This window comes from Apostichopus japonicus, chromosome 14 (genome assembly GCF_037975245.1).
Source record: "Apostichopus japonicus isolate 1M-3 chromosome 14, ASM3797524v1, whole genome shotgun sequence".
NCBI classification, from domain to species: domain Eukaryota; kingdom Metazoa; phylum Echinodermata; class Holothuroidea; order Aspidochirotida; family Stichopodidae; genus Apostichopus; species Apostichopus japonicus.
This window is the reverse complement of record NC_092574.1, coordinates 16,289,694-16,303,490: the sequence shown is the minus strand read 5'-3', so window position 1 is coordinate 16,303,490 and position 13,797 is coordinate 16,289,694. Positions and strand designations below refer to the sequence as shown.

General features: G+C 39.8%; 1 protein-coding gene across 3 annotated transcripts in view; it reads left to right on the top strand.

Moving 5' to 3' along the window:
* Positions 1-13,797, top strand: part of LOC139980164 (uncharacterized) — a 64,231-nt gene that overhangs the window by 24,469 nt on the left and 25,965 nt on the right. For all 3 annotated transcript variants that reach the window (XM_071991605.1, XM_071991607.1, XM_071991608.1), the window contains exons 18-30: positions 161-302; positions 861-976; positions 3,344-3,526; positions 3,932-4,114; positions 4,219-4,419; positions 5,890-6,129; positions 6,354-6,548; positions 6,974-7,189; positions 7,945-8,196; positions 10,315-10,563; positions 11,158-11,343; positions 11,613-12,214; positions 13,688-13,793. In XM_071991605.1, the coding sequence (XP_071847706.1) occupies positions 161-302; positions 861-976; positions 3,344-3,526; positions 3,932-4,114; positions 4,219-4,419; positions 5,890-6,129; positions 6,354-6,548; positions 6,974-7,189; positions 7,945-8,196; positions 10,315-10,563; positions 11,158-11,343; positions 11,613-12,214; positions 13,688-13,793 (2,871 nt within the window). The remainder of the gene's footprint in view (positions 1-160; positions 303-860; positions 977-3,343; positions 3,527-3,931; positions 4,115-4,218; positions 4,420-5,889; positions 6,130-6,353; positions 6,549-6,973; positions 7,190-7,944; positions 8,197-10,314; positions 10,564-11,157; positions 11,344-11,612; positions 12,215-13,687; positions 13,794-13,797) is intronic.

The following is a 13,797-nucleotide window of genomic DNA, read 5'->3' as shown; positions in this document are numbered from 1 at the left end:
GGTATTGATAATTGCAGGGGGCTAGTCTGCCCTCATAAGAGGTATATGAAAAGAAAAAAAGATGGTTATGAAAAGGACCAAAAAATCAATATTTTATTTCTCATATTCTGCAATTACCTTCAAAATCAACTTGTATTTAATGTTTGTTTCTGTGATTTAGATGAGCAGGCTCCACGCTTCAGGGATGCATGTCCAAGGTATCTGCAGGTTTATGCAGGGAGCGGCTCAACTGAAGCGGTCGTTAACTATGATGTGCCTGAAGCAACTGACAATGCTGGTGCAGATCAAGTGGTTGTTGAAAAGTAAGTATAAATTCGGACTTGTGATACGTCGACTAAGTCTGTCGTCATACAAATATTATTGCTACAACTTTTGGAACTTTGATAAATGTCATGTGATAGTTATATCTGTTGAAGGTATGCTGTAGTGGCCCCGAATACACCAGATTTCAAATATAGTTACCTTTGGTCAAAAGTTTTAAACTCTTTTTGATATCACCCTGGAGTAAATTTATCTCACTGGGACATTCAAACACCTTGTGTGTTCATTTTTAATGTCTGAGAACAATTTGGAGAGAACTAAAGACCTCCAGGAAGTACTTTTTTGAAAACTTCTAGCAATTAAAGCATGCTATAATTCGGGGCCTATACAGACTACATTTAAGAAATAAAGCACAAAACAGATGAAAAGAGACTATCTGGTCAAATTCTGAAACAAACTATGAATCCTGCTGGGATGGTGGTCACGTCATGAAGTCATTTGAGTACAATTAATCATCTTGTTTCATTCCCCGTCAAAGAGTTGAAAAGATCTTGGTACATTGGGTGACTTACATTTATTGTTGATTCTTCACATAATAGACAATCTGGCCATGCTAGTGGTGAACGATTTGGTGAAGGATCACATGTGATAAGATTCACCGCTGTGGATGATGCCGGTAACCAGGCCAGATGTGATATACTTGTCACTGTACTAGGTATGTGAGGTATTCCTACAGGATACTTGATATAGTGACAGGCCAGATGTACTATTCATCTTAGTGTGCTAGATATGTGAGGTATTCATTTAGGATACTTGATATAGTGACAGGCCAGATGTGATATACTTGTCACTGTACTAGGTACGTGAGGTATACCTTTAGGAGACTTGCTATAGTGACAGGCCAGATGTGATATACATCTTAGTGTGCTAGATATGTGAGGTATTCCTACAGGATACTTGATATAGTGACAGGCCAGATGTACTATTCATCTTAGTGTACTAGGTATGTGAGGTATTCATTTAGGATACTTGATTTAGTGACAGGCCAGATGTGATATACATCTTAGTGTGCTAGATATGTGAGGTATTCCTACAGGATACTTGATATAGTGACAGGCCAGATGTACTATTCATCTTAGTGTACTAGGTATGTGAGGTATTCATTTAGGATACTTGATTTAGTGACAGGCCAGATGTGATATACATCTTAGTGTGCTAGATACGTGAGGTATTCCTACAGGATACTTGATATAGTGACTTGCCAGATGTGTTGTACCTGTCACTGTACTAGGTATGTGAGGTATTCCTACAGGATACTAGATATAGTGATAAGCCAGTGTTATATTCAACAATCAAGAATTGCCAACTTGTAATGCATATAAACCACAGATGGAGAATTCACAAAGTTTGTTTGTTCCCATGCAGACTTATATCGTCGAGTCTGTACGTTTAAATTTATACTCTGTTATAGTTACCTGTGCTCATAGATTTGTACTAGTACCTGCTGCATTTTGAGAATACAGTTCTGGCATTAATAAAAGATTAACTACTACTACTCAGCCTTTCACTCATACTCATACCAACATGAGTATTACTAGTGCTCATACTCCTGGATTTGTAGTAGTACCTGCTGCATTTTGAGAATACAGTTCTGGCATTAATACAAGATTAACTACTACTATTCAGCCATTCACTCATACTCATACTAACAAGAGTATTACTAGTGCTCACACTCCTGGATTTGTAGTAGTACCTGCTGCATTTTGAGAATACAGTTCTGGCATTAATACAAGATTAACTACTACTATTCAGCCATTCACTCATACTCATACCAACATGAGTATTACTAGTGCTCATACTCCTGGATTTGTACTAGTACCTGCTGCATTTTGAGAATACAGTTCTGGCATTAATAAAAGATTAACTACTACTACTCAGCCTTTCACTCATACTCATACCAACATGAGTATTACTAGTGCTCATACTCCTGGATTTGTACTAGTACTTGCTGCATTTTGTGAATACAGTTCTGGCATTAATACAAGATTAACTACTACTATTCAGCCTTTCACTCATACTCATACCAACATGAGTATTACTATTGCTCATACTCCTGGATTTTTACTAGTACCTGCTGCATTTTGAGAATACAGTTCTGGCATTAATAAAAGATTAACTACTACTATTCAGCCATTCACTCATACTCATACCAACATGAGTATTACTAGTGCTCATACTCCTGGATTTGTACTAGTACTTGCTGCATTTTGTGAATACAGTTCTGGCATTAATAAAAGATTAACTACTACTATTCAGCCATTCACTCATACTCATACCAACATGAGTATTACTAGTGCTCATACTCCTGGATTTGTACTAGTACCTGCTGCATTTTGAGAATACAGTTCTGGCATTAATAAAAGATTAACTACTACTACTCAGCCTTTCACTCATACTCATACCAACATGAGTATTACTAGTGCTCATACTCATGGATTTGTACTAGTACTTGCTGCATTTTGTGAATACAGTTCTGGCATTAATACAAGATTAACTACTACTATTCAGCCTTTCACTCATACTCATACCAACATGAGTATTACTATTGCTCATACTCCTGGATTTTTACTAGTACCTGCTGCATTTTGAGAATACAGTTCTGGCATTAATAAAAGATTAACTACTACTATTCAGCCATTCACTCATACTCATACCAACATGAGTATTACTAGTGCTCATACTCCTGGATTTGTACTAGTACTTGCTGCATTTTGTGAATACAGTTCTGGCATTAATACAAGATTAGCTACTACTATTCAGCCATTCACTCCTACTCATACCAACCTGCTCATACTCATACTCTTATACTAATACTACTTCAAGCCTGGTGACATGCATGCATGCTTACAACCTGGGCGTTTGTGGCTATTGGTAATTTGGCAACGGAGAACTATTAGAATGTTAACTATCATATGGTAATGGTGGGAAACATATGAACGCTGCAAAGTATAGATACCTGTTGGAGATTCTACGGGATCACGATAAAGATTTATCACCTCCATGTCTGCCTTTCTTTATGCAGTACATCGTTGTAGTTCTTTACAAGCACCAGCCAGGGGTTCCTTGGACTGTCAGACACAGTACTTAGGATCTACCTGTACTTTCCAGTGTAACAATGGATATGAACTAGACGGCCCAGAAACAGTTTCTTGCATTCTGCAGTCCACGCGCCCAACTTGGGACGGTGTTCCTCCGAGATGTTCCCGTAAGTTAATCTCTCGCATGGTCATTACTATCCCACTTTTTATTTTATTCTTTTTTTTCAAAGAAAAGGACACTCACTTCATACTTATTGGTCAGTTTTATAAGTTGCCTAGGGTATTGTTGGTTTGTTAATGCTTGCACGTTTCACAAATTTGTAAAAAAGAGTTTTTCTTTTTTTGTATTTTGAATAAATTTTTAGAGTATCCTGCAGCAATCTGGTTTTCTTTACATGCAATACATACCTCATAAAATGGCCAAATCTCACCCTCATTAGGGCAAGGAGTAGTCTGTCCGGATTTCAGTGGTCAAAGAGAAATACTCCCATCTTTTTCCTTTTGGTTTGCTTCAGTGCTGCAACAAATAGTAACTATCAAAATCCTCTTCCCCCATTTCTTTCTCCATTCAGCGGTGCAATGTCCTGCTCTATTGAACAAACCACAAGCCATTAAGTCCGGATGCCAGTCAGTGACTGAATCCTTTGGTGCAGTTTGTCTTTGGGCCTGTCCTTATGGCTACCAGGGAAGTGGAGCCTCTGTCAGCACGTGCCAGGCAGATGGATCTTGGAGCGCAGATGACTTTGAATGCTTAGGTAACAGACAATTAGTCAGTATAAACATAACATGGATGGACTTTCTGTTTATTTTTTTGTGCCTCATAACAATGATATCAATTGTTCCACTTTGTCTTTGTTAGAGAAACAATGTCCCAGTCTAGAGTTGCCTTCTTTTATACGAGAAAGACCAGAAAACTGCAATGCGGACCCATCGTTTGAGGATAGCTGTCACCTCAGCTGTAGGGATCCAGGATACCGAATTGACCCACCCACTTCAGACTTTATACGGTGCAGAGGTGATGGACAGTGGTCGCAGGATACCACAGACGTGGGATGTTTGGGTAAGCCTGCCTGCAGGTTTCTTAAATACTGCAAGTTGCACGTTTTTAATGACGTGCAGTTTATACGCAGCAGTCAAATTTATGATGGCAATCGCTAATCTGTTCCTTTTAACTCAGGTTATAACAAGGCCATTGCTTGTACCTGTTAGCAAAAACAAAAGATCCTTGGTCTCCAAAAGTTTACCCATGCATAGCCTAAATTATATTCTAGAGAAGCCAGAATGGTCATTTGAATGTGCTAAAGCTGTAACCACTTTAATATTTAATGACCATCTACAAGTTATGCATCAAACTAAGAAATTTTGCAAATGCAAAATGTGCCTTTGTAAACTTTGCTGTCAATGTATTTCTGGTCTAGGGTTCATTCAAGATATTTGGTTTTGAGCAGACAGACCCTCTGAAAGTTCTAAAGCATCTCTCGTGGTGAGCTGTGATCTTGAATGAAAGATTTTTTGGAGCAGGAAAAATGTTTACGATGCAATTCCAACCAGTAGCTCTAAACATTGGGTTTGGCATTCTGTTCCATCACGGTACTCTCTGGATATATGTGTGGTAGGAGGGACAGGGGTTAGAGTGTGCATCTCACAACCTTTACATTCTCTGATCAAAGTCACACCAAGAACCAGATTATCTTGACATATTCTAAAATTGTTGCTGTGCGGTGTTGTTGTTATTGATGGATTATGCTGTGCATTTAACTCTTGTTTATGAATTGGGAAAATGAGTTATGGTTCTCTTCTGGGCTTCAAAAGAAACTCTTTCACTATGACTATGCAGCAGTAGGGGTGATGAACCGAGTGTGCCTTCAACTCCTTCAGTATTTCACAAAAGGGGTCAGACTCTGACTGAGGCACATTCTTTGTCCGTCAGATGGAGACCTTGAGTGGCGGTCTCAGGGCTTGGAATGGGTGCAATGATTACACACCTGACAAGTAATTCCCTAAACACTGATGGCAAAGAGAAAGCTTGATATAAGCCGGTGTTCATCCACGATCATCAGACATAGATGTGGTTTCAAATGAGCTTCTGTTGAATTCTCAATGCTATGGAAGTACTGGAATCTACTAAACAAGCAAATGTAGTACTTGCATATAGGTAGCCATTGGTACCCTCTTAAAAATAAAATATTGTGGTTCAATCCTTCTAAAGTGATTCCACTCTCATTAACTTCATTAACCCACCTCATCATGTTTAAACATGCAAGGAGAAATGCATTGAACATGCTCGATGATTTAAGTACTAGTGCTCTGTCTGTGAGCTTCAAAATGACTTATTGATGATATTTTCGACAAACGTATGCTGTAAATTTGTTATAATTAATTATTCTTGGCTGCATTTTGATGAGTAGAAAGAGATGTACCGCCTAGCTTACCTATATTGATCAAACACACATTTCAGAATAGTAAGTTAGCATTTCGTCAAAATATCAGCCAGTTTTAAGGAAAACGTTTCCATCGTTGTCTCTCACAGACTATGAAGCGCCACATTTCACCAAGTGCCCATTGGATTTCCCGGTTTATGCAAGCCGTGGACAGACCCAGGCATTTGTGGAATGGGAAGTAGAAGCCGTGGACAATTCTGGAGAGGAGATTGTTCCAGTGTGCGATAGAGAACCCACGACCTTCCCCATTGATGATTATTTTACCAGATGTTCGGCCAGAGATTCTGCTGGAAATATTGCTTATTGCCTATTTTGGTTTAGAGTAAGAAGTAAGTAAATTGTACAGCTTAATCTTTGGTTACACTGTTGGGGGGTGGGAGTGGGGGGGATTGGGGGGTTCAAGATATCAGTCCACCTTGCCTCCTCAAATATTGCTACTTCATGTCTAACCATAACCCTCAGATGATGTTTGACAACAAAAATCACAATTCATGTGACCATTTTCTGTGTATGATTTTTCTGTAATCTTTTTTTGTTTCTATTTTCGAATCAGCTCGTAACTGTCAGCAGTTGAACCCCCCTGTTTTTGGAGTATTTGAGGGACCCTGTTTAACAATCTACGGTAGCGTCTGCACTGTAGCCTGCATAAGTGGATACCAGCTGGAAGGGCCAAACAGAGCTTCTTGTGAGGTGGACGAAGAAACGAATGGGCTTTACTGGCAGAGGGACGGGCATCCAGTCTGCAAGAGTTAGTTTCTCTAAATCACGTACAACTTTTCCTTTTAACCTCTTACAGAGATTTTTTATTTTATGACTAATCAGTTATAACTTAATTAGTTTGCGATATATCTGTATCCAGCTATCTTTAGGCTCTGAGGACAATTATGTCACAGACCTCCCAGATTTTAACCTCCTTTTTTCCTTTATTACCCTTCGAAAAATGAGGCTTCCTCCTTCTTTATCCCAAGTTCCCCAGTTTTCCTTTATTAACCCCTATACTCCTCCTCTCCTGATTGGTCTGGTGGAGTGACTCAAATGCTTTCACAGTTAATAACTACCTCGTCTGTAGTGACTGATGCGGATGTACAAAATATGTGAAATGCTTCCATGTTGTCATGAGGGGTAATGAGTGACGTTAAATGGATTAACTTGGTTTTTTATGCCTCTCTCTAGTTTCCAGTTGCCCAGTCATATCGAGAGATATTATACCGGCAGGAGGTGGCATTTATCCAACATTCTGTATTGGGAAGACCAACCCCAACTACGGGGTCAGTTGTAGGTTCTTCTGTCGGAACGGGTACACCCTGGAGGGATTTACAGATCCAATCAGTTGCCAGAGCGACGGCACCTGGGATGTAGATCTTAGCACGGTGCCATTTAAGTGCAAAGGTAAAGATCCGTTTTGTGAAGCCCAAGAAAAGATTACATTTTCGCAAACCTTGTAAAAAAAGTTGGAAAAAAATGTTGAGACATTTTTTATTTTTAAAAATTTTTTCCTGTTAATAAATAGTTTTGCATAGTAAATTCCATGAAAAGGTGAAGATTTGCTTTCTATTTGCTGATCATCAGAATTCAAATACGAATAATATATTAAAGTTTAATTGCCTAATTGCTGTTTTTTTTTTTAATTAACTTTTTTATATTTATTTTTAAAGCTTTGCTAGTAGAGACATTTGGAGTGCACGCTGGTAACATGTTTAAGCCTGTTTTGGTTTTTGATTCCTTGCCTGAAGGCTCAAGGAATCTATGCGATGGTGATTGCGTGTATATAAGTGTTTGTGTGTATGTGACGCCCTTGGCTCATAGACACGATAACTCAACAATGACATACTTGGTACATAGATGCGCCATACTGAGTAAAAGAACCCATTGATTTTGGTGCTCATCTCATGAATAATAATGAGGTCACAGGGTCAAACGTGAAAATCTCCAAATGCTTATTATTCCACAACCAAAATTCAGAAATTAATACTTGGCATTAATGTGTTTCTAGATAGTGGGTACATGATAACATTTGTTCAAAACGAAACATTCACTATTTCAACCACTTTTCTTTAGTGATGTAACATTTGCATTTATGCCGTTTGTGTTTTTTTAACCAAGATATGCCGTATGAAACAAGCATGCTTTTTCATTTATTGTAGATCGTGTTAATCCAATCATTGAAGTTTGTCCAGGGAACCAGTACGCCAATCTGAATGAAGGAATGGTGGGAGCCCAGGTCTACTTTGACACTCCTTCCGCTCGAGATAATTCCGGTGAACCGCTCGATGTCAGAACCACGCCAGCAGACATAACCTCTCCTTACATATTCACAGAAACCACCGTGGTCAGATATGAGTTTTATGATGCAGCAAATAATACAGCTTCCTGCTCATTTCAAGTTTTTGTCCAGAGTAAGTCAACCTAATTCTATGCTACCACACCTCTCCTTGTCTCTTCATATCATTCTCCTGCCCATCTTCTTCACTCCTGCTCTCATTGCAATCCTTGCCTCTTCCTCCCTCTTTCTCCTTTCTGCCTCCCCCCAATTCTATTCCACTCACCTCTCCTTGTCTCCTTATATCATTCTACTGCCCACCTTCTTCACTCCTGCTCTCGTTCCCATCCTTGCCTCTTCCTTGCCTTCTCCTTTTCCACCTCCCCCTAATTCTATGCTACTCACCTCTCCTTATCTGATTATATAATAATCCTGCTCACCTTCTTCACTCCTGCTCTCGTTCCCATCCTTGCCTCTTCCTACCTCCTTCTCCTTTCTGCCTCCCCCTAATTCTATTCCACTCACCTCTCCTTATCTGATTATATAATAATCCTGCTCACCTTCTTCACACCTGCTCTCGTTCCCATCCTTGCCTCTTCCGCGCCTCCTTCTCCTTTCCGCCTCCCCCTTATTCTATTCCACTCAACTCTCCTTATCTGATTATATAATAATCCTGCTCACCTTCTTCACTCCTGCTCTCGTTCCCATCCTTGCCTCTTCCTACCTCCTCCTTTCCGCCTCCCCCTAATTCTATTCCACTCACCTCTCCTTGTCTGATTATATAATAATCCTGCTCACCTTCTTCACTCCTGCTCTCGTTCCCATCCTTGCCTCTTCCTACCTCCTTCTCCTTTCCGCCTCCCCCTTATTCTATTCCACTCACCTCTCCTTATCTGATTATATAATAATCCTGCTCACCTTCTTCACTCCTGCTCTCGTTCCCATCCTTGCCTCTTCCTACCTCCTTCTCCTTTCCGCCTCCCCCTAATTCTATTCCACTCCTGCTCTCCTTGTCTGATTATATAATAATCCTGCTCACCTTCTTCACTCCTGCTCTCGTTCCCATCCTTTTGCCTCTTCCTCCCTCCTCCTTCCCGCCTCCCCCTAATTCTATTCCACTCACCTCTCCTTGTCTGATTATATAATAATCCTGCTCACCTTCTTCACTCCTGCTCTCGTTCCCATCCTTGCCTCTTCCTCCCTCCTCCTTCCCGCCTCCCCTTAATTCTATTCCACTCACTTCTCCTTATCTGATTATATAATAATCCTGCTCACCTTCTTCACTCCTGCTCTCGTTCCCATCCTTGCCTCTTCCTCCCTCCTCCTTCCCGCCTCCCCCTAATTCTATTCTTCTCACCTCTCATTGTCTGATTATTGAAAATAATCCTGCTCACCTTCTTCACTCCTGCTCTTGTTCCCATCCTTGCCTCTTCCTACCTCCTCCTTCTTTCCGCCTCCCCCTAATTCTATTCCACTCACCTCTCCTTGTCTGATTATATAATAATCCTGCTCACCTTCTTCACTCCTACTCTCATTCCCATCCTTGCCTCTTCCTCCCTCCTCCTCCTTTCCGCCTCCCCCTAATTCTATTCCACTCACCTCTCCTTGTCTGATTATATAATAATCCTGCTCACCTTCTTCACTCCTGCTCTCGTTCCCATCCTTGCCTCTTCCCCCCTCCTCCTCCTCCTTTCCGCCTCCCCCTAATTCTATTCCACTCACCTCTCCTTGTCTCCTTATATCATTTTCCTGCCCACCTTCTTCACTACTGCTCCCGTTCTACTCCTCCCTCTAACTTTGTAGAGTACTGTGATTATTATAACAATTCCGTACAATCATCAATATTAGAAATTGCAACAATTTTCTGCAAATTGCTCCTGCCTCTTCTTCATTTCATCCTCGATCCCCTCTTCCTGTCCACCTCCATACCTCTTCCCTATGCTATACTACTTCACATCTCCTCCTCACCTCCTCGCTTCCCCATCTCTTCATCTCTCTTTTCCTCTCCTCAGCCTGCAACCAAAAGCAAATAGCCCTGCAAGCTATGCCAGTATTGTACAATTTAAAAGTGCCAATGCACTGCAGGAATCAAGTTTGAAAGTTGTTTGTTTTTCTTTACATTCAAATCTACCTAAATTTCCATCACCATGTGGCTGGCTGTATAGCTCTGACCATGTACAATGTGTAACATTCACTCATTGTACACAGTATTTGTGTAACTGACAGGCAAGTGTTTTGTTTATGTTCTCCCCAGACAACCTGTTCCCAGAAGTGGATTACTGTCCCGAGGATATCGAAGTCGAGGCCACAGGACGTTTGACATCTGTGACGTGGGATGATCCTGTGTTCTCTGAGCCATCGGGAGACAATGGTGCTTTGCTGGTCAGCTGTAACTTTGAGAGTAATACTCAGTTGCCATGGGGATCCCACAACATATTATGCGGTGCGACAAACAGCAATAACGGTAAAACAGTGGAATGCCGTTTCACAGTCGATGTGATACGTAAGTGGATCTAAACAGATCGAAACGACTGCTACAAAATCTCCTCTATCAACACTTGAATGTTTAACCTTTATGTCTATTATGACATATCATCAGCAATCACTATTCACTGGGGCATATACCTGATGTGTCTGTGTGTGATTTACAAAGGTCATTGCTGAATACTTTGACCTTTATGTCTATTATGACATATCATCAGCAATCACTATTCACTGGGGCATATACCTGATGTGTTTGTGTGTGATTTACAGGGGTCATTGCTGAATACTTTCGCTTGGCGTGTTATGTGATGTGAACAGTCTGGGATTGTATGTGGTAAATAGTAACCAGTGTTCATTCAGACTTGTAGATCTGGTGGGATGTAACAGCACAAAATTTGTGTAAATTTTAGCAATGGGTAACCAGCTGCTTTATCGATGAGGACAAGTATATTTTTAAATGTTACATTGCTGCCCACCTTTAAGGGGGATGCATAAAGGAGAAGCACTGAAATGACGCTAAGTTATACGCACAGAAATCCCTTTTTTATTTTTAATTCTGTACGTTTAACCATTACACCACGATGGCCTTGTTCCTCTCACATCTGTTTTGCAGCAAGATCCTGTTCGCCGCTAAAAGCGCCAAGGAATGGCGCCCTTGTCTGTGATGATTGGGCCTTTGGCCGGTATTGTAACCAGCAGTGCAGTGATGCCTTTGATGTTCCGCCAGGTCGATATGAACCATTCTTCTTGTGCGGTGCCTCTGGTTTCTGGTCTAGCCCCAGAGTTCTTGATTGTGTTTGTGAGTTTTCTCTGTTTATTTAGGTCTTTTATTGAAAAATTCCATTTTAGATGTAGGTGTGTTATGATTTCCTTGTGATGTCATGGGGCTCACAGTTTTCAAATAGCTACCATTTCATTGCAATTAGTAAGCCATATTTCAGTTATTAATTAGCTTAAGATGTCCTGACAAAGTTGATTTGAAAGCCTCGTTTGACTCACAATAATTTTGAGTTACCTTTTGTTTTGTCTTTTCCTGTAATTATTTTTCTATTAAATGTGGATATTTAGTACGGAAGCATGCAAGCAGATTCAACCTACCCTCACAGCTACAATACTTCAGCGGTGACTGCAACGACCCGGATACACAAAGGGCCATTCAGGAGGCATTTATTGAGCTCTTGTCCGCTCAGGCTCTGAGTGCAGATGTATGCGAGGGATGGCAAGAATGTCGAGCTGAAAATGTCAGGGTCACCTGCGGTGCAAGTAGGCCGGGGAGGGGTGACTCCACCGGGCGTCGAAGGCGTTCCCCTCTCGAGGGTGGACGCGCGGAGAGAAGCTTTGAAATGTTAAACTATGCCGATCATCTTCTCCTGCGAGAGGCGGAAGACCGCATCGCGAGTAACAGCAAGAGGTCCGTCGTCATGGAGATGTTCAAGAACCAGGTGGCAAAACGAAATGCAAGACGATCTCAAAGAGAGACAAATAGGAGAGAGAAACGGTCACTTTTAGATTACTTTCTCACAATATCATTTGAGATAGTTGCGGATTTACCCGAGGAGGACTTGGACCAAGCGTTGTACGAGGACACTGCTTATGACACCATCGACACCCTCTATAGTGTTGTCGATGTTTTAGAGGAAAAGGCAGTACAAGGTGAACTGGTTCTTGATGTAAGTAAAATGTCCCACAATCCCCCTCACACATGAAAATGCAGAGGTTCTATGATATTTCATAACTTTTCCATTCTTTTTTATGCTCAGTATAAAGTATTGGCTCTCTTGTCAATAGGTAAATCTGGAATCTAACACTAGGCAAGCCTGATTTATATTATTAAAGTTTTACATAATTAATTAATTGCTACATATTATAAATTATTCTTGTTTTATAGACACTTTTAGTGTACATGTGACATGTTGTGAAGTTTAGCAAGGGAACAGTCCAAAACATTATCTCCCAGGTATCCTTTTGATAATATTCATCGGTGTGTTGAGTTAACTGTTCCACATAAATTTAGAGTAAACTGTATCCTGTGTGGGTTTACTATATAAATAAGTTATGTGAAAAGTATGATGTTTAAAACTTTGCTGCAAAGTGCACATCACATTTGTGACAAGATAACCCCCACAATTGATTTATTTTTTATGGAAAACCAAAATATTTGTTGATATGTTCTTGACCTAATGTTGTGTGTAGTCATCAATGAGAAAGTTATGTAACCCAGAACTGTGCCACTTATGAATTCATAAGTCTATTAATTGATTAATTTATTTGTTTTATCGCCAATTGTGTACAATGGGAAAGGAAGTCTCCTATAAAGTCTTAAAAAGACTTAACAAAGTAGGAGACTCCCTTGGGAGAAAATAAAATAAAAATGTACAATTATATATAATTCAGTATATACATAAGGATTAAATATACCGTTATAATATCCTGATGATGCTGAGATGGATACGTGAACAGATTATATAATACTAGTAAGAGGTAATAAATTCCTTTTTCAAATGTCTGGTGAATGTGGATTTTGAAGTTATAGACTTTATCTGTGCAATAGCATGTTGACCAGAGAACGCATGTTGCACTCTGCTCTATCTGTAGACCTACTTCTGTTCCATTGTCCGCACCCCACACCCCACCCCATTTTGTTTGTGAAATACAAGTTAAGCAATTTCTTCATCTGTTGTGCAGGTTTCTTGTCATATGTAACTCTAAAGGAGATCCTATTAGTATCAAAAAAAAGATATAAAAACTATTAACTTTTAATTTGTTCTCTTTAAATTTATATATATCGACAGTTAAGACTTTACACATACCATCTACTTTAGAAATGGTTGAATATTGTTGAAAGTGTAATGGAATTGAAAATAATAAATAAAACAAATATGTAACTTTATTAAGATTGCACCTATGGGAGATCCTACTAGTATAAAAAAGTACATAAATACCTCTGATTTCAATATATTTAAACAAAAATTGAATATCGACAACTAAGAATTATGCAATAGATATGGTTGAATTTCGTCCAAATTTTAATGGAAGAAAAATACCAAAATAGAATAGATTTCATAAAGGAAAGAAACTTTTGTTCTTTTGATGATGCAACAAACTAAAATGTTCATCGAACAATATTTGTTGTGGTTATGCAGGTGCCAGATTTAGATCTGGATGTACCAGAAGATCCTTTGAGCTATGATTTTCCTGCACCATCTTGTGAACCAGGCTCGCTGGTCAACTGGGAAACATTGTCCTGTGGTAA